The following is a 19,711-nucleotide window of genomic DNA, read 5'->3' on the forward strand; positions in this document are numbered from 1 at the left end:
GAGCAGCGTGTGGAGCCGGGCAGTGCCTCGTGGTGCCATTAAATGTCCCCGGTGCCGAGCGGGACAGACGCCCTCGTCCTCCCCCCGCCCTTACTCTGAGTCACTTGGCAGGAACAAAGTGTTTCAAGCGAGAATCTGAACCGGCGCCAAAATAAAGTCAGGACCGGAGTGCTGATGGGAGGGAGCGAGCAGCGTTCGCCGTTCATTTATTTGGCCAGGATTTCGCCCTCAGCGGCGAAACCGGTACCGAATAACCGGCTGTAGGGAGGCACTGGCTGCCCTCGCGTTGCCCCTGCGGGACACACGGGCCATTGCCCGCCAGGGCAGAGGAACCGCCTCTGCCCGGTGTTCCGTGGCACCGCGGCTGAACGGAGCGGCCGCGCAGGGCTCCGGGAACGCGGGTGCCTGGGCCGGGTCAGAGGCACAGCGAGCGAGCGCCGAGACCGGAGCGGGGCCACCGGCGCCGCACGTGGGCACCGGGTGGGCGCGTCCGTCACTTCCGGGGCGGGGGCAGCTCACCGGAAGTGAGCGTTACCCGGTAACCGTTGCTTGGCAACGGCGCCGCGGCGCAGCCATGGCGGACGACGAGCTGTTGCCCGTCCTCTCCTTCGGGAACCTCATGAGCGAGGGGATAGCCCTGAGCCGGCGCGGCCAGCACGAAAAGGCTCTGGGCCGCTTCAATGACGTGAGGGCACTGTGGGCCGAGGGCACCGGGATGCCCACGGGCGGTCCGAGGGCACCGGGATGCCCACGGGCGGGAGGGGCCTCGGGTTCGGTTCGGTTCAGGCGGAGGAAGAGGCAGCGGGGCAAGGGGGGGACACGGAGGGACGTGTGACCCAGACGGGGCAGTTCAGGGACAGGGCAGCGGCTGCAGCAACTGTGAAAAACGAGAGCAGACTCTTCAGTAAAATCCTTGCAGTTTTATCTGTCGCTATAGGACACGCAGCTTTTTGATGGTAAAAAGAGAACTTTGAATTTCTGACTCCAACATTTATAGATTGGAGGATTGGAGGGTGACAGTGCCACCTCTCCAATGACCCTGGACAAACCAACAGCCCATCAAATTTCTCTTCCTCCATAAAAGAATGCAAAACAATAAGTTATTTACATAAAGCGTGTGAGAAAGTTCCTTACAAGAATGTAAACATCAGAAGGCTGAGAAAAACTTCAAAACTTCAACTGTCACGCGTGTGGTGACATGTCCAGCACAGGTGACACGTCCCTGTCTGTGGTTCCAGGCCCTGAAGCTGAGAGGAGCAGACAAGCACTGCCTCATCACCCGCTCCAAGTGTTTTCTGAGACTTGGGGACACAGAAAACTCCCTGAAAGATGCCGAAGCCTCTCTCCAAATTGACGATACATTCTATGAGGTAACCAGCTGGAGGGGTAGGAGAGGGGGTGGCCAAGGATCTGTGAGACCCTGCAGGGTCTGAGGCAGAGCTGTGAGGAAACTCCAAACCCTCCTGAGATTTCTGCTGCTCTCAGAGCTGTTGGGCTCTCAGGTGTGGGGTTTGATGTGTGCAATGTTCCTCACTCAGGGCTCACCAAATGTGGAATTTCAGGAAACCCCAACAAAGGAAGAGATGAGAACCTTGACTCCATGTTTCAGAAGGCTGATTTATTATTTTATGATATATTAAAAGATAATTATATACTAAAACTATACTAAAAGAAAAGAAGAAATTATTTCATCAGAAGGCTTGAAAGGAATAGGAAGGAATGATAATAAAATCTTGTGACTGAGCAGAGAGTCCGAGCCAGCTGACTGTGATTGGCCATTAATTAGAAACAACCAACATGGGCTAATTAAAGATGCACCTGTTGCATTCCACAGCAGCAGATAACCATTGTTTACATTTTGTTCCTGAGGCCTCCAGCTTCTCAGGAGAAAAATCCTAACCAAAGGATTTTTCACACAATATGTCAGTGACAGCAAGCTGTTACAGCCCTGGGCTCTCACACAGGAGTTACTTGAGATCCATCAAAACTTTCCCTCGTTTTATCAATTTCTTCCCCCAAATGTCATTTTAGGGGCTTTACCAGAAAGCAGAGAGCCTGTATGCCATGGGGGACTTTGAGTTTGCACTGGTGTTTTACCACCGAGGCCGAAGGCTCCGCCCCGACCTGCACAAGTTCCTGCTGGGCATCCACAAGGCTGAGGAGGCCATAATCAACTGCATTGGGAGTAAGGAGTGTCACCTTCTGTCCCCCACGAGCCTGGACAATGCTGTTCAGGGCACAGCTGGTGCCAAAGCAGCTCTGCAAGTGACCCAAGAGCCCCACAGCAGAGCCCCTCTGCTTCTGGGTTCTTGTTCTCTGTGCCAGATAAATCCAGAGGCACCACAAAGAGCCAACCCTGCTCCTTTTTTTCTTTTGTTCTTTCTTTCTCTGAATGTTGCTCACACGCAGTGCCTGATCCCTTTAGTTCTGTAGGTAAATCCTGACACTCCAGTTTCCAAAGTCATCATGGAAACTTTCCAGAGAATACAGAGCAGAGCAGCTCATCCAATCCATGAGCTGCCTGTGGCCTCCCTGTACATGAGGGGAGCTGACAAGGAAGGTGGAGACACCCTGGAGTGCCAGGACAAGGGGGAATGGATTCCCACTGCCAGAGGGCAGGGTTGGATGGGATATTGGGAAGAATTCATTCCCTGTGAGGGTGGTGATGCCCTGGCACAGGGTGCCCAGAGAAGCTGTGGCTGCCCCACCCCTGGAAGTGTCCAAGGCCAGCTTGGATGAGGCTTGGAGCAATTTGGGGTAGTGGAAGGTGTCCATGCCCATGGGAGGTGCAATTCCAGGGGATGGAGCTGCATGAGCACTAAAGTTCCTTCCAGTCTGGGACTCCATGATTTTATTCAAACCATTCTGGGACTCCATGATTTCATTCAAACCATTCTGGGATTCCATGATTTCATTGAAATCATTCTGGGATTCCATTGTTTTATTCAAACCATTCTGGGATTCCATTGTTTCATTCAAACCACTCTGGGATTCCATTATTTCATTCAAACCATTCTAGGATTCCATGATTTTATTCAAACGATTCTGGGACTCCATGATTTATTCAAACCATTCTGGGATTCCATTATTTCATTCAAACCATTCTGGGATTCCATTGTTTCATTCAAACCATTCTGGGATTCCACGATTCTCTGATCTACCTGCAGCACTAAAGGCAGAATCCATTTTGAGACCTTTCTCCCTTTTGTTCAAAGCTTGGAGTGCAATGTGCCATGCCACCTCAGGCTGGCCTCCTGAAATCCTGACTCTCCTCCAATTTTCATTGCAAAAGAGCAGTGAAACTGTTGACTCTTGTAACGAGCTCTGCTTTCACCATTCCTGGCTCAGATCAGCTCCTGGAGAGACAGAAAAGGCCAAGGACCTGGTGGGGTTTAAAACAAACAGAAAACTCATCCCTTTTCACTTAGCTTTGCCCTCAGCCCTGGCAGCAGGCGTGGACAGGACGTGTCCCAGTGTGGGGCACAGACACAGCTCACTCACCTGGGGCTGCCTCCTCTGCCATGTGAGTGCAACACGTGGCAGGGCTCCTCTGAGGCTGCCAAACCTGTGGGGTGGCTTGGAGCCTGTCCCTGCCCAGCTTTGGCACACCCCACTCACACCCCACACACATTCCCAGCTAGGCCAGGGCCTCCCTCTCCCAAAATTTCAAAACTTCAGCCCTTCCCCCTGTTAAACAGTGGCACCAGAGCCTGCAGCACTTTCAGATGGGATAGTTGTTTAAAAAAAAAAAAAAACAGGGAAGGTTTCCAGATCTGGCTTGCTTTCCTCCATTCCTGCAGCTTCCTGAGCTTAGCACAATGCTCAGGTATCATCACAGCTCCAGCTGAAATCTTCCCAGCTTGATATCCTGAGCCAAGAGCTTTAACCACCTTTGGACCCCCTGGGCTGCAGGCACAAAAATGAATTTAAAAAATAGAAAACTGCTATTTAACTAAACATAACTAAACTAATATAACTAAAAATATTTTAAATCAGTCAATAGCTGTGAGGTGCAGGGAAACACGTGGATGTTTGAACAGTTGGGAAATGCACACACATTAACAGGGCACATCCCCAAGCTGCCTCCTTGGCTCGGTGGGGACACCTGCCCCTGTGACCCCCCTGTGTTTGTGCTGCTGCTCTGGGCCCCAGGGCTGCTGAAGGGAATTCTGCAGCAGCCTTGGCAGCTCTGTCCTTCCCTCAGACCAAACAAAGAGCTGCTCCTCACTCTTCCTTCCCAGGGTGCAGACAGATGGTGGTAAACACAATGGGCCTTTTGCCCTAATCAGTGCACAAACCTGTAAAACACCTTTCCTTCCATTTCATGCTCCAGCTGTGATCCCCCAGAAGCAGCTGCATCCTTCTCCTTCAGTTTCCATGCAGGATAAACCCTGTCTGTAGGAATATTGCAACTGTGTGAATTAAAATCCCAAGAGGAGCTGGTGGCATTCCCTGCTCCCAGAACACACCAACACCCCCTATCCCATGGGAAGGGATGAGAAAAGGGGTTGTAACTGAATGTTTTGTGCTCGGCACATTTATGGGCTTTTTACTCACAACTCACAAATTTACTCAACTCAATTTGTGAGTATTTATTTCACAAATACTTGGTGAGAATTTTTACTTGGTAAATTTCTCACCCAGTGATGCGCCTACACTGCTGTCTATAATCCATTTCACACTTTTGTGGATTCCAGTCTATCTTGAAGTCTGGGAAACTTTCTCCATGAGTGAGGGTCAGAGTCAGAGCTCCCCTGGGGGCCAGGACAGACAGCAGACCCTGCACGGCTGAGTGCAGCACTAACCCAGACTCCTCTGTGTTTGCAGATCCATCCACAGTGAAGCTGGAGAACAAGGAGGGGCTGTGCTTTGTGAGCAGGCAGGCAGAGGTACAGCACAGGGCTCTGGCTGGAGAAGCTTCTGGAGTTGTTGTGGTGCTGAAATGAGACCAGAGGAAGGACAGTCCCTGCAGGGACGTGGCTGTGGGAGCAGTGGGCCTGCTGAAGGGCCTCTGGAGCATTAAAAACACTGACCTGTCATGGTTTGTGACCTGCTTCTAATGCAGGTCTGGCTCAATTCACCCAGAATTTAAAGGGAGAATCAGAAGGGCAGGAAGAGCAACCATGCAAGAACAAAATCTGGAATTTCTCCTCCAGCCCCATGTCTGGGGGTGTTTCCAGCCACCCATCTAATGAGTAACAGCCCAGAGGTCAAAGAGGGCACAGTGAGCTCCAGTATTGATTTTGGGTTTACCTAATGTTTAAGGGTCACAGTTTTGATAATGGACACTTTCTTTATTGCTTCACTTTTGGGGCTCCACTGCAGTAGTGTCTTGTTCCTCTGAAAAGCCAGAACTAGTTCTTACCCTTTCTGTAACACCCTTGTGATCCTCAGGGAGCACAATTGGCTGCAGAATTTCAGTTGCTCATGGCCAAAGCATCTGATGAGACTTTGGCTTTTTGCTTTTATTTAAAAAATAAATTGTCATATATGGAATGTAAACAGAATTCTGCTCATTCCAGTGTTCCCCACCGATGTCCCTCAACTCTTTTTGTTTTTCTCTAGCTGCAGAGCAAAAAAGACAGCCAGAAACAGCAAAAAAAACCAAAGGACCAAAAGGATCAAAAACACACCAAGAAGAAGAGTCCAAAAACAGAGCAACAGCTTCTGGGACGGCTTTATGATGACAAGGCATATCTGGAGAAGTTGCTCAAGGATGAAGGTGTTTCTCCTTCTCAGCACATTCTGTTTTTCTTTCATCCCTTTTTTATTCTTCTTTATTTCTTTTCTTCTTTTAAATCCCTGTGACTCTTAGTTAACTATTCCAGAGCTCACAGTGGTGGGGACACAGGCAGGTGTCTGCTCATGGGGCTGTGACTCCTCTGTGAGTTTGTTATAAATGCTTTAAGGTCAAAATGCAGGAATTGGAGAAGTATCTTATTTTAGAAAAAGGCACAAAGATGATGCTCCTTTAGTCATATTTCTAGGGAACTTTTCCCCCAGAAATAGAGAAGTTATTAAGGTTGCTTTGCTCACAGGTTTTACAGTGTTGCCAGCACTAATTACCCATGTGGGCGGTCTGGTTTGCAGGCAGGTAAAAGCCCTCTCACTTTCCATCTGCCAGCCTGATCCACAGCACTGTTCAAAGTGCCCTGTCAGTACAGATGTGCCATACAGATGTTCTGACCCAGAGCACAGGTGCTCAGCACAGCTGGCCCCCTTTCCTGGGCCCTTTCTTGGCTCTGATCAGCAGAGAAGGCAGCAGAGATGAGGCTGGAACGCCAGCTCAGCTCACTGAACCACAGGGGCAGCAGAGTTTTATTGTGTTTGTGGGGTGCCCTGATGAAGGAAAGAATGAGGAATCTGACTCTGTGTTCTCAGAAGGCTATTATATTAATCATATCATACTAAAGAATACAGAAAGGATATTTATACCATGCTAGAAAGATAATTATTCTATTCTATTCTATTCTATTCTATTCTATTCTATTCTATTCTATTCTATTCTATTCTATTCTATTCTATTCTATTCTATTCTATTCTATTCTGCTATACTAAAGAATACAGAAAGGATACTTATACAATGCTAAAAAGATAATCATGAAAACTCATGACTCTTTCCAGAGTCTCAACACAGCTTGGCCCCAGTTGGCCAATGAGTGAAAACAACTCACAGCAGAATCCAATCAAACAATCACCAAACACATTCCAAAGGAGCAAAACACAGGAGAAACAAATGAGATAAGAATTGTTTCCCTTTTTCTCTGAGGCTTCTCAGCTTCCCAGGAGAAAAATCCTGGGTGAAGGGATTTTTCAGAAAATGTGAATGTCACAGAGTTTATTGTTAGCTCCCTCATCACCTCAGCTCTGAGGAGCACAGGACACTTTCATGTCCAGGAGTGTCTGTGTCAGAACAGAAAAATATTCCCAATCTGCTGCAGCTCAGGTCTGTTGATTCTCACCTCAATTCTACCTTATCTTATTCCCAGACTTGATGCAGAGCAGCACAAGGCAGGGGACCAAAGTCATGGACCTGGTTATGGGTGGCATCTCCTACCTGAACCAGCGGCGGGACTTCTGGCAGCAGCAGAAGCCGATGTACGCGCGCGAGTACGAGCGCAAGCTCCTGCGGCTGGGCTGGGGGCGGGACAGGAAACTGAAACCAGCCGAGATCGCCAGGGCCATCGCCAAGGAGATGGAGGATATCGAGCAGAGTAGGTTCCTGGCTCTGGGGAGATCTATTCCTGAGCTCTGAGGTTTCAATTCCTGAGTATCACAGAGTCCCGAGATGGTTTGGGTTGGAAGGCCCCTTGAAGTTCATCCTGTTCCACCACCCTTACCATGGGCAGGGACATCTTCCACTATCTCAGGTGGCTTCAAGCCCCGTCCAGCCTGGTCTGGAACACCTCCAGGGATGGGGAATTCACAAGGCAGGGGACCAAAGTCATGGACCTGGTTATGGGTGGCATCTCCTACCTGAACCAGCGGCAGGAGACTTCTGGCAGCAGCAGAAAGCTGATTTATGAGCACAGGGTCCTGCAGCAGAGCTGGGCACAGGACAAGAAACAGAAACCATCTGACATTGCCAGGGCCATTGCCAAGGAGATGGAGGATATTGAGCTGAGTAGGTTCCTGGCTGTGGGGACTATTCCTGAGCTTTGTCTGAGGGTTAGCCACTTCACCAGGTCTCAATTCCCAAGTATCCCAGAATACCAAGATGGTTTGGGTTGGAAGGTTGTGATATTTCCCTGTGGCAGGAGGGAATGAATCTGACTCCATGTTCTTAGAAGACTAATTTATTATTATATTATATTATATTATATTATATTATATTATATTATATTATATTATATTATATTATATTATATTATATTATGCTATACTAAAACTATACTAAAGAATAGAGGAAGGATACTTACAGAAGGCTAAAAAGAATGATAATGAATTTTGTGACTCTTTCTCCAGAGTTCGACACAGCTTGGACCATGATTGGTCATTAAGTTAAAACAATTGACATGAAACTAATCAAACAACCACCTGTTGGGTAAACACTCACCAAATCACATTCCAAAGCACCAAAACACAGGAGAAGCAAATGAGATAATATTGTTTTCCTTTTTTTTCTGAGGCCTCTAAGCTTCCCAGGAGAAGAATCCTGGGCAAAGAGGATTTTTTGGAAAATATGATGGTGACAGAAGGGACCTTGAAGTTCATCCCACCCCACCCCCCCACCATGGGCAGGGACACCTTCCACTATCCCAGGTTGCTCCAAGCCCCATCCAACCTGGCCTGGGACACCTCTAGGGATGGGGAATTCACAACTTCTCAATGTCTCTGTATCACACCCCAGTGTCCAACTCTGCTCCCTGTCCCCAGTGCTGGCCAGAGGTTCCGCTGAGCAAAGCTGCAGGAAAGCTGAACATCTGCTGAAGAAGATACGAGCCTGGTCAGAGGATGATGTTCCCAACAAGTATGAACTGATTGGGAACCTCCACAGCTGCATTGGGAATGCCCAGCTGGCAATGGGACAGATGGAGGCAGCTTTGCACAGCCATAAGATGGATCTGGAATGTGCCAGGGAGCAGTAAGTTCTGGGAAATACCTCTGTGGGGGTGTTTTAGCATTAGGTAAAGTAATCCTCACCTGGGGGGGTTTAACAGGGTTACACATTCAGCTCTGCACAAGTATTAGGGTGTGTGGTGAATTTTTATCTTCAGTGCTTCAAAATAAGGAACCTGAAGCAGATTTTTAAGGACCCACAGCACAGGGCACATCAAAACCTCTTCTGTAGCAAAGCAAAAGAACACAACTCCCAGTTTCAGCACTGAAATCTTGAGCAGGTACTTTCTTCTCAGGAAGTTCAGGGTTGAAATTGCTCCACTTTTCTGCTACATTTTGTCTTAAACTTCTTTTCATAGAGACCATTAAGCATGGCTTGAAATAAAGGTCACTTCCAGGAGCACTTACCTGTCTGCACCAGACACAGCTGACCCACAGTGGAGCAAAATGTAGTCTTAGATGTAGGAAGAATTTGCAAAACATAGCAGAAATCATGCAACAGTGCCCTGAAGTGATTTAGGACTTAGATTTGGCAGAAGTATATTGAGCTTTTAAAATATCACTGGGTGGTTGTTTCTCATTTTCAAAAATCCTTTTGGAAATGAATGTTGGTTTAGGAAAAGGCTGCCTCTCTGCTGGTGGTGGCCCTGCCCGAGCAGGCCAGGTAAAGGCAGGAATTAGCAGGAGAGAGGGGAGGAGATGCTGAATTAGCAGGAGAGAGGGGAGGAGATGCCGCGTTTGGGACCTGGCTGAACCCGAGGTGCTGGGAAGGACGGACAGGCTGCACCCTCTGGCGGCTGCAGCTGGAGATGCCGCTAATGACTCCTTAATTACTCGCGTTAATTACCCCCTGACGGGGGTTTGAGTCCTTACGGTCCCTTCCCACCCAAACCGCTCTGTGATTCCATGACTCCCATGGCATTTATCTGCTCCTCGCACAGGCTTCTCCATCTCTAAGGTAAAGGTAGGCAAAGAAGCATCTGACTGCTTCTGAAGATGAGAATGACAATAATTAAGAAAAAAATTAAAGGCCATTAAAGAATTTTATTATAGAAGGAGCTGCCTGTAGCATGGAGCAAAGCACAGGATCAGGGCTGGTGTCAGGGACCTGCAGACACACTGTAGACACCTTTTTGTGTCTTTGCTTTAAAAAACAGAAATCAGCCATTGGTTGTTCCCACAAAGGGAAACAGAGGAAAAAAGTGGGAAGACTTTCCCAAGGGCTGTCAGATTTGCACAAAAATTATTAATAATCAAAGGCACAGCTAAACCATTTTCCCTGAGTCTCATGGGGTCAGCTGCCAGAGCTGTAGATAAAATTGAAAATCCACCTTGATTTCATGACTTTCAGCCTGACTGGGGCCCTTTACTTCCTAACAATTCTCTGAGGGCATGGGGAGCACCAAGAAGTGCAGAGTGAGTGAGGAGCAGGAGGATGTCAGTGCCACAATCCCTTTGTCTCCCTGCCCCAGCTCTCTGACAGATTCCGTGTCCCGGGCCCTGGACAACATCGGCCACGTGTACGCCCGACTTGGAAAGTTCCAGCAGGCCATCAGCACGTGAGTACAGCCCTGCAGCAAAGGCATCAGGGGCTGGAGGCACCCAGGTCGTGGTTTTTCAGTTGTGTGTTCTCACTGCAGCCAGGCCTGGGGAAATTTTCACACCTGAGCCTGTGACGATGGTCACAGGGGTCCGAGGATGAGGGAAGAGATGAGGATCTGACTCCATGTTTCCGAAGGCTGATTTATTATTTTATGATATATATTACATTAAAACTATACTAAAAAATAGAAGAAAGGATTTCATCAGAAGGCTAGCTAAGAATAGAAAAAGAAGGAATCATAAAAAGGCTTGTGTCTCGGACAGAGAGTCTGAGCCAGCTGACTGTGATTCGCCATTAATTAGAAACAAGCAACATGGGCTAATTAAAGATCTACCTGTTACATTCCACAGCAGCAGATAACCATTGTTTACATTTTTTCCTGAGGCCTCTCAGCTTCTCAGGAGGAAAAGCCCTAAGGAAAGGATTTTTCAGAAAAGATGTCTGTGACATGAACCCTTTGCTGTCAAATCAGTGTTTGAGTTATAACTGTACCCAGTGATGGTTGGTAAAGGTTTGTCTGTCTTACTCTGCTTGAAGCTGGGAGGAGAAGATTCCACTGGCCCAGTCCAGCCTGGAGAAGGCCTGGCTGTTCCATGAAATTGGGCGGTGCTACCTCGAGCTGGACAATGCTGAAGTAGCCCAGGATTATGGAGAGCAGTCCCTGCAGTCAGCCGATGAAGAGGGAGATGTGGAGTGGCAGCTCCATGCCACTGTGCTGGTGGCACAGGCACAAGGTAAAGATGTGGGCACAGGGTGGAAAAGCTGGTCTGAAAACATCTCTAAGATTTAACAGCCAAAGCAACTGCTCAGGTCGAGACTGGCTTGATTGCTTCTTGATGTTCTCCTGCTCCTGGGCTAAACCAGCTGATATCCCTGTCTGTTCCAGTGAAATTGAAAAATTACCCGTCTGCAATCCTGAATTTTGAAAGGGCTCTGGAGAAGGCAAGGCTTTTGCCCAGTGAAACTGCTCAAAATGGCATCATTGCGGTAAGGGAGATGGAGGAGGAGCTCTGGGCAGCCTCTGGGAGAAGCTGTTATCCCAGCTGGGATATTCCAGCCAGCAATGCCACAGAAATGCAGTTTTATAGTGGGAAAGAAGTTGGTAATGATAGCAATAGAAAACAGGACAATGTTGGGTGTGTAGCTGCATTTCTGGGGCTTTTATTAAGAACTTCATCCCTTTCAGGCCTTGGATAACGTGAGCAAAAGCCTCATTGCAGAGCTGAACAAAGGCCAGAAAGACGGGGCGATTCCCTCACATGAAGGTACTTGTTGTTCACACCTCTGCACCCAGAAATGGGGAAAATCCCCACTCTCCTGTTCTGCACCTCAGAATTCCCACAGCACCCGTTTCCTTGCAAGTATTGAATTAAAATCTTGGTGGAAGTCTGGGATTGCCTCAGCTGCACTCCCAGGTCTGGCCATGCCCAGCTCCCTGAGTGTCCCCTGCAGGCTGTCACAATGTCACCATCATCCCAGCCCTGTCCCAGCCCTGCTGGGGTTCGGGGAGGGTTCTGGCAGGGCGCTGTGTTCTAGGACTTGGCTTAAGTTTCCTTTTCCCTTCCCAGATCGCCTTTTCAGCAGGGAAAGCATAAAAACCACCGCTGAGAATGTGGAAGAGGAGGAGGAGAAAGGGAATGAAGATGAACAGCCATAAGAGGAAGCCAGAAACGATATAGAGAATAAGAAAGGTTAAAGGGGGGGGGGGGAAGTAAATAAGCAGAAGAAAAGGTTAAAGGGGGAAAATAGACAAGGAAATAAAGGACAGCAAAGGGAAAAAGTAGAGCCTAGGCGGGAAGTTGAAATAAATATTGAGCAAGCGTCGTACCCAGCAGTGCAGTGGTGCGTCCCTAGCCGGGAAGGAGCCGGTCCGAGCCGCCGCCGATCTCGGAGCGCTGCCTGCCCCCGGCCCGCACCCCGGGACTGCCCCGGAGCATCCCCGGCACCGGGCGGGGCAGGGCTGAGCCCCGGGGCCCCCCCGCCGCCCCGGGGAGGGCTCGGTCCGGCCCTCGGGGGCGGGCGAGTCCCGGGGCTATGAAAGGAGCGGCGGCCGCGCCCGCCCCAGAGCCGCTTCCCCGCCGCGCCGCTCCGCACCGGCGGCCGCCCCGGAGCCGCTGCCCTCACCATGGTAAGCGGGACGGGGACTGGGACCGGGACTGGCATCGGGATTGTTAGCATCGGGATCAGCACCGGGATCGGGGCTGCGGCTCCGCCCGGCGAAGGTTCCGATGCCCCGGAGGGCGGAAGCGCCGGCGGCGGTGCCCACACGCGGGCGCTGAGCCTGAGGGCGCTCGGAGGCAGCCGGGCACCGGGAACGGCCCCGGGGTCCGTGGGTCCCTCTCGGGGGTCCCGGGACGCTCTGGGGGCTGCCGGGGCAGCCCGCGGCCGGCAGCGACGGCTCCCTCCACGGCGGGGAGCAGGAGACAAGCGGGAGCTTTGTGGGGGCGGCTCAATGGGAGATTGTCCGGCGGGACCCCGCTCCCCCGGGCTCTGCGGAGCCTTTGTCCGCCCGGCCCGGCCCGTGAAGGCGCCCATTGTCCCCGAGCCGGCGGCGAACAATGGCCCGGGGGGGCCGCGATTGTTCCTTTGTTCACGGGGCTGAAAAGCGCCTCAGTCCCCTCGGCAGCTGCCGCGGCAGAACAGCGGCCCCGGTCCCCGCCCGCGGCACGGCCCGGTGCGGAGCGGGCACGGCCCGGTGCGATGCGGGGACAGCCCGGTGCGGAGCGGGCACGGCCCGGTGCGGAGCGGGCACGGCCCGGTGCGGAGCGGGCACGGCCCGGTGCGGAACGGGGACAGCCCGGTGCGGAGCGGGGACAGCCCGGTGCGGAGCGGGGACAGCCCGGTGCGGAGCGGGGACAGCCCGGTGCGGAGCGGGCACGGCCCGGCCCTGCGCCCCCCGGGCAAGGGGGCACCTGCGCCCCAGGTAACTCACGGCTCCCTCCGCTGTGAGCACTTTGAGCCCCGAGTGTGCCGGGAAAGCAGCACGGGGAGCCCGCAGGTCCCCGCTGCTCTCAGGGGCTCCTCTGTCCCTCCGGCTGCAGCTGAGCCCAGGGCAGGCAGTGCCCCTGGGAAATGTGGGGTCCTGCTTCTGCTCCCATTTGGGCGTTTGGAACCAAACCCATCTGTACCTTCTGGAATAAAGAGATGGGGAAATCAACACTTGAAAAGTGTTTTTTAAAAACTGCGAACTGGAAACACATTTTTCTGGCCCAGGCAGTGCGGTTATATTTTATGTAAAACTTCTCAATTTTTGCATCAAAGGCAAAACTCACTTCTTGGGCATCACTCCCACAGTCCAGTGCATCCCAGGCTGGGCTGGCCCACAGGCAGTTCATTTATTGACCCAACAAACACTGTCTGCCTCGGTGATACTATTGAGGACTCGCACAGCTGAAGAAATCCCTGCTTTCCTTTCAGTCCCGTGTTTTCCCAGGCCCTACTGGGAATTCATCTGGGATTCTGCTTACGGGAGCTGCTGGCAGGAGGGGAGGGACAGCCGTGCCAGCTCCCCGCGGCATCTCCCGCTCACTGCTGCCAACCGCCAGTGTTTCATTTCCTCCAGCACTCGAGGTTTCACTTTCGAGTTCTGCCTTGCACCTGCTGGGAGGGGTTTGCCTTTCCTGGGAGCCCAAATTCCCTCCTGTGAGGTGCTCAGCCGCTGATCCTCAGTGCAGCTCAGACAGAGACAGCAGCATCCTTGTGGGCTGCTCTAGGAAACAGCCTGGGAATTGAGTTTGTGGTTCAGCTGAAGGGACGGGAGCGTGGCAGCTCTCAGCCTGCTGGGACTTTCCGTTCCCCTGGGCTCCTCCGTGGGTCACTGCCCTCACATCCGGCAGCCACAGGTGTGTTTGTTCAAGAGCTCAGACTGAATGTGCCACACGAGGAGGGCTGGGGCTTTGTGGCAGCTCCTGGTGCCTGAGAAATCCCTTCCCAGTGGGGCAGGACTGCAGCTGTGAGCCCAGAGCGGGGAGCTGAACCTTCAGCCCTTGGGGGGGATTCAGTGGATCCCTGCTGTACAACCACCCAGAGCAGCTGTGGGAGAAGGAGTCAGCTGAGCAGGGCACCCAAGTGAGGCAGTGTGGGGGAGAAGCTCCCTGTGCCCATCCTTTCCACTAAAGGTCCACACTGTCTCTGGGGTTCCTGCCCTGCAAAGTGTTTTCTCCTTCCATTCCAGAACAGAGGCTTCTCCAAGAAGAGTCACCCTTTCCTGCCTAAAATATTTAGAAAAATGTCTACTCAATCTGCGAAAGAGAGACCTGAGAGTTTGCATTTCCCATTCCTGGACGATGAAGACACCATCTCCACGCTGAAAGAATCCAAAACCTTTTTCATCCTCCGGGGCCTGCCTGGCAGCGGGAAATCCACCCTGGCCCAGGCCATCCACGATCGCTACAAAGACGCCTGCAAGGTCATCTCTGTCGATCACTACAAAATCACACCGTTAATCAGGAGCTCCATTCCTGAAGAGTACTCCAAGGTGGATGAGGATCTAGTTGACTATTGCAAACGGGAGATCAGCGTCATTGTTTTGGACGACACCCACCACGAGCGGGAGCGGCTGGAGCAGCTCTTTGACATTGCTGACAAGTATCGCTACAAAGTCATCTTTGCCGAGCCCAAAACCCCCTGGCGCTTGGATTGCCCCCAGCTCAAGGACAAGAACCAGTGGAAACTGTCTGTGGAAGAGCTGAAGAAGATGAAGCCAAGCTTAGAGAAGGAATTCCTGCCCATGTATTTTGGGTGGTTTTTGAGCAAAAGAAGTTCGGAGATCCTGAGGAAGGCTGGCCAGGCATTCTTGGATGAGCTTGGGAGTCTCAAAGCCTTCAAAAAGGAGAGTAAATACTGTATGTATTGATGTTATCTTACAAATTCTTACCTCTTGATGAGTCTGATTAGCTTCTAAAGTAAATTTCTAACACTGCCAACAAAAAAAGCTTTTTAAGGCTACTAACCTGGTCTTCATAGTTGACAAAGTTGCTTTTTTGAGTAAATTAAAGAGCTTTTCCCAAGTCTGTTTAGGTCTGGCGCCACAGGGCACTGAGCTCAGGTGGCAGCAGCAGGACATGGGATCCTGGGTGTCCCCTGGTTCCAAGGGGTTGGGTGGGAAAAAGGCAAAGAGAGGGAAATGGGAAAGGCTGAACTGAACATCCCATCCCTTAGGGGACTCTCACATCTCATCAGGTTTAAGATGAGCCACGATGATGCACAGGAGCTTCTGTTCCCTGGCTCCATCTGCAGTGAGCCTGGGAGGAGGGAGGGGTTTGGTTTCCCACCCAGCAGTCAGAGATGAGATGTGACGGGACCAGGGCTCGTGGGTTGACATCAGGGCCATCACTTTGTGACAGTGACATTGTTCACCTGTATCTGCAGTTCCTTCTGCTATCGAAGATCCCAAAATAAAAACAGATCTCACCAGCTACTTTGTGAAGAGGCCACCTGGGGTCCTGCACTGCACCACGAAATACACTGAGTTTGGAAAAGCAGCTGGAGCCGAGGAATACGCGCAGCAGGAAGTGAGTGTTGGGGTCCCACCTCCTCCCCACACCCCCACGTCCCCTCCCTCCCCTTTGGGTGTCCATGAGCCTGAGAGAGGGCTGGGGATGGGCTTTGCTCTGACCCAAGAGGCCAAATATAGGGACAGGAACTACATCCATATGGCCTGTGCAGAGAAAACTCCAAACTGTGGACATGGTGATTTTGTTTCCTATTTCCAAACAAAATACCAACTTTCCAACCCCAACTTTCCCCAATCACACATGACTTCCAGCATCATCTCTGACAGCTTGAGCTGAATGATGACGAATTGAGGTATTTAGATCCTCAGATTGATTATTTCAGAGCACATAAGGCCAGGTTAAATATTGGAAAGGTGAAATATTGGAAAGACGTTACCAGCTCCAGATCCACAGAGCGGGCACACCAGGCACTGACCTTCTCCTTGCTCCGGATGTTTTGTCCATGTCACAGCAGGAGCTGCCCCAGTGAATCCCCACCAGAGGCACTAACCCTGTCCCCTGTGTGTGTCCCTCTGCAGGCTGTGAAGGCTTCCTATGGCAAAGGCTTCACCCTGTCCATCTCTGCCCTGTTCATCACCACAAAGACTGTCGGGGCTCGCATCGAGCTGAGCGAGCAGCAGCTGCTGCTGTGGCCGGGGGATGCTGACAAGATCCTGCCCACGGACAACCTGCCCCGGGGCAGCCGTGCCCACATCACCCTGGGCTGCGCCAACGGCGTCGAGGCCGTCCAGACCGGGCTCGACCTGCTGGAGTTTGTCAAGCTGGAAAAGGCAGGGAACAAAGGGGAGCAAGTGGGGGAAATTGGAGGAGGGAAACTGCTGTATTTTGATAATGGGATGTGGATGCTTGTGCTGTTGAAGAAGATTGATGTGAGGGCGATATTCTCGGGGTACTACGGGAAGGGAAAGCTCGTGCCAACGCAGAGCACCAACAAACGGGGTGCTGCCTTCAGCTCCTGCACCATCATCTAGGAGCACGGGCAGGGCAGCTCCTCGGTTTGTTTTTAAAAGGCAAGTAATCCTGTAACCTTAAAAGTGTAAAGAGAAATAATTTCTACCTTTACTAAAGTCAACCCTCCTGCCCACCCCAGCGTGAAGCCTGTGGGGAGTTATCGGCCTCAGGAAAGGAAGAAAACAAGCAACTCCTGACTGCAACTGTCTCGGATTTTAATGTGAGTTTTGGAGGGAACCTGCTGGGGTGTCCTGCTTGTTTTCTTCCTTGGAGAAAGATCAGCTCTGGGGCTTCTATTGCTTCCCTCTGAACCACAATCGTTCGATCTTTACCTGCTGGCACTGACCAAAGCCTGGCAGTCGCTGGTCTGGAGCCAAGGGAACTGCAGGATGTCCCTCCCCTCCCACACCCTGGGGCTGGCACTGGCCATTCTGGCAGCTGATCACAGGGTCAGAACCAGTGAGACCTGGGCATGGGTCACTCCTGTCAGGAGTCCTGCCCTTACCAAGGGTTTGGCCCTAAGGACAGACCTTGCTGAGGGCAGCGGGTCCTGGCAGCCCTAATCACAGCTGCCCCCAGTGGGCTCCATCCCAGCTCCTGGGATGCTCTGGGGACAGCCAGGAGGAGGGCACCGTGCCAGGTGATGCCTTAAAGACACCAACTTTGGGGAAATCAAGTGAAACACCAGGACAGGGAGCCAATTCCTGCAAAGCAGCTCCAGCCATTTCCCTCCACCTGGGCTGGACCGAGCACCATCCCCTGTCCTGTAGGGAACAATCCTGCCTTGGCAGGGAGTGGAAGAGATGAACTAACATCTTTTCCATCTTATTTGATAAGAAACTAAAATCATGTCTGAAGTACACAACTGGACTTCATGCAAGATTTTACTCCTTTCCTCTAATGCACTTGAATGTTAAGAGTTAGGCTGGAGTAACCCCGTAGTGTAGGAAGTGGAGGCACCGTAACCTTGTAACTCATGTCTGCTCGAACCTAAACCCCAGCTGGAAGTTACTGACCCAGCACTTGTGTCATTAAATGTGTTCTATTGAAACCTGGGTTTGTGCTCTGGCAGGCCCTGGCCCAGCAGGGCCGTGGCTCCTGGGCATTGTTTAACACAAAGCTCCACTAACAGCCCCAGGGACGCTCCCAGCAGAGTGAATTAACCCAACTAACCCTGTAAATACTGACTGTGTTTGAGGCCTGGGCGCAGCTCACCCTGAGTCCAATGTTGCTGGGGCAAGGAGCATTTCTCTCTGATTGTTGAGGCCAAAAGCAGGGAGAGCTTTGGTGCTTTTCTGCTACCAAACACTCTGCCGTGAAAGCAAAATACTTCCTGCTGATCAGAAGCAAAGGATAAGAATAAATTCTCGTTCTACCATAAAATAGTGAGCTATAAACCCACCCAGAGCACCTGTGACCCTTCATAGAGAAATCCCTCTAACCTTCCACACTGGCAGCAGCCGAGTGCCCAACACTCAGCTGACAGAACCTTAAGGGTTTGTTCCACCAAAGCTCTACAAGGGATTTGCCAGCACCTGCTCAGGGGCTGGCTGAGCCCACACCCCCAGTGCCCAGATCACTCCAGCACCAGAATACACAGCTGGAATCTCTCCTTCATCTGCCTGTTCAAGAACAACAGTGACATTGTCGTCGTTTGAGTTTTTATTAGTTTGTACATCATATACAGTTTATAATAAAGTAAAACCGATTGCATATGGGTCTGCTCAGGCTGATTTCCCATACAAACACGGCATCAGGAGTTCTGCTAAGGAAGTAAACAACAAATATTCACATTTTTTTACCATTCACATCCTAGAAAGGTCCAAGAGGGACAGCTGGTACCGATGCGGAGCCCGGCTGGGAGAGGACGAGGAGTTTGGCAAAGCAATGGGACAGCAATTGCTCCATGCAATTCCCCTTTCCTCCCAGGGAAAGGTTGAGCTATGTACACTGAGGTAAACATTCCCAATTCCAGTTCAGAGAAACAGGGCAGCGCAGGGACGAGCTCCTCTCCGAGCGGCTCCGCATCGGCGCCTGCGTTTGTCCTGACTGCTCCACACTCGTGACCCGCGGGCACCGTGGGGCTCTGGGGGCTCCCCCGGCCCCTGGGATGCTGCCTCACACCTCACTCTGCTCACAGGAGCCAGGAGGGGACACTGGGGACAGGGCTGGGGTGGCAGCAGGGCTGGGCAGTGCCCAGGGACGCTCCAGCACAGAGGCAGAGCTGCCCCTCCAAGCTCAGATCTGGGTGAGGGAAAATGCCCAGCACTGCTCCAAACAGGAATAACCCCATCCATGATGCTGGGAGTGGGCCAGGAAGGCCAAAGAGTTTCACATCAGCTCCCACAGTCATGCAGGGACCCAGAATGGCCCCACAGAGCCAAGGGCAGGGACAGCCACCAGCTATTGCCACCCAGCCCTGCCACAGCCACCCAGGGACAGCACTGCTCCAGGGACACGGCTGGCTGCAGCACACAGTTGTCCTGTTCCCTAGGGAAGAGGAGGGGAAAGGACAAGGCACGAATTTAAACAGGATGAAAACCATCCATTAGAGATAAGAGAATATCTGGAGTTATTAGTGAAACTGAGGAGGTCATTTGGAAGTGGCAAAGCAGCACATGGCCCAGCCCTGGGGCTGCTGGATGGCTGCAGGCCCAGGGCCAGTGTGGCTGGACAGACTCTGGCCCCAGCCTCCATCTCAGACACACCACAGCAGTGCCCAGTCTGTGTCTCAGCAGGTACAGAGAGTGGAGGGGCCATTCTATTCCATGGAAAATACTCTTGTACCTGAACAATTTGTCTTTCTCCCATTTTTCAACTTGCATTTCTGCATTTACAACAGCCAGCAGCGCTGGGGATCCTGCTCACTGAACACTCCCAGGATCAAAAGCAAATCAGGAATCAGGTACATTTCTGTGCAGCCAGAGCAATGAGGAACCTTGAGAGGGTGGCCAGAACCTCCTGAATGGACTTCACAGCTTTCCAACCCAAACTATTCCACGATTCTCTGAGCATGGCCAGACAAAACCACATCCAAGGCAAAGCCCAACAGCCACACAATTCCTGATCTCCCTGCCAGAGC

The 19,711-nt window shown here is 51.7% G+C and overlaps 2 protein-coding genes and 1 long non-coding RNA gene across 6 annotated transcripts; 2 read left to right on the forward strand and 1 right to left on the reverse strand.

Annotated features, from left to right (window-relative positions):
- Positions 1 to 566: 566 nt before the first annotated feature.
- On the forward strand, positions 567 to 12,026 carry ODAD4 (outer dynein arm docking complex subunit 4). 3 transcript variants are annotated; one of them, XM_063178825.1, is made up of 12 exons: positions 567 to 685; positions 1,239 to 1,370; positions 2,032 to 2,185; positions 4,828 to 4,889; positions 5,566 to 5,722; positions 6,990 to 7,214; positions 8,377 to 8,584; positions 10,032 to 10,118; positions 10,700 to 10,896; positions 11,049 to 11,149; positions 11,349 to 11,427; positions 11,731 to 12,026. In XM_063178825.1, the coding sequence occupies exons 1-12, from the start codon at positions 575 to 577 to the stop codon at positions 11,817 to 11,819; spliced, it is 1,602 nt and encodes a 533-aa protein (XP_063034895.1). In that variant the 5' UTR covers positions 567 to 574; the 3' UTR covers positions 11,820 to 12,026. The 3 variants fall into 3 exon arrangements, with proteins under 3 accessions (XP_063034895.1, XP_063034893.1, XP_063034894.1); XM_063178823.1 differs by having other exon boundaries at positions 11,349 to 12,026; XM_063178824.1 differs by lacking the exons at positions 2,032 to 2,185; positions 4,828 to 4,889 and having other exon boundaries at positions 11,349 to 12,026.
- LOC134430931 (uncharacterized) lies at positions 1,598 to 12,066 on the reverse strand. 2 transcript variants are annotated; one of them, XR_010030921.1, is made up of 3 exons: positions 11,991 to 12,066; positions 4,299 to 4,395; positions 1,598 to 3,356 (listed from the first exon to the last, which is right to left on the reverse strand). It is a non-coding gene; the product is annotated as an uncharacterized LOC134430931 (long non-coding RNA). The 2 variants fall into 2 exon arrangements; XR_010030920.1 differs by lacking the exon at positions 11,991 to 12,066 and having other exon boundaries at positions 4,299 to 5,572.
- Positions 12,067 to 12,214: 148 nt separating this feature from the next.
- CNP (2',3'-cyclic nucleotide 3' phosphodiesterase) lies at positions 12,215 to 18,342 on the forward strand. Its single transcript, XM_063178908.1, has 4 exons — positions 12,215 to 12,290; positions 14,337 to 15,006; positions 15,533 to 15,675; positions 16,197 to 18,342. Exons 1-4 carry the CDS (start codon positions 12,288 to 12,290, stop codon positions 16,647 to 16,649), a joined length of 1,269 nt encoding a protein of 422 aa, XP_063034978.1. The 5' UTR covers positions 12,215 to 12,287; the 3' UTR covers positions 16,650 to 18,342.
- The last annotated feature ends 1,369 nt before the right edge of the window (positions 18,343 to 19,711 follow it).

Source organism: Melospiza melodia, chromosome 30 (assembly GCF_035770615.1).
Source record: "Melospiza melodia melodia isolate bMelMel2 chromosome 30, bMelMel2.pri, whole genome shotgun sequence".
NCBI classification, from domain to species: domain Eukaryota; kingdom Metazoa; phylum Chordata; class Aves; order Passeriformes; family Passerellidae; genus Melospiza; species Melospiza melodia.

Bases quoted from the DNA above. Each gene is read 5' to 3' on its own strand.
- ODAD4 (XM_063178823.1), top strand. From the start codon at position 575: ATGGCGGACGACGAGCTGTTGCCCGTCCTCTCCTTCGGGAACCTCATG. The intron at 1,371-2,031 runs GTAACCAGCTGG...ATGTCATTTTAG, and splicing joins TTGACGATACATTCTATGAG to GGGCTTTACCAGAAAGCAGA. The intron at 11,150-11,348 runs GTAAGGGAGATG...CATCCCTTTCAG, and splicing joins CTCAAAATGGCATCATTGCG to GCCTTGGATAACGTGAGCAA.
- CNP (XM_063178908.1), top strand. The intron at 15,007-15,532 runs GTATGTATTGAT...CTGTATCTGCAG, and splicing joins CAAAAAGGAGAGTAAATACT to TTCCTTCTGCTATCGAAGAT. The intron at 15,676-16,196 runs GTGAGTGTTGGG...GTCCCTCTGCAG, and splicing joins AGGAATACGCGCAGCAGGAA to GCTGTGAAGGCTTCCTATGG.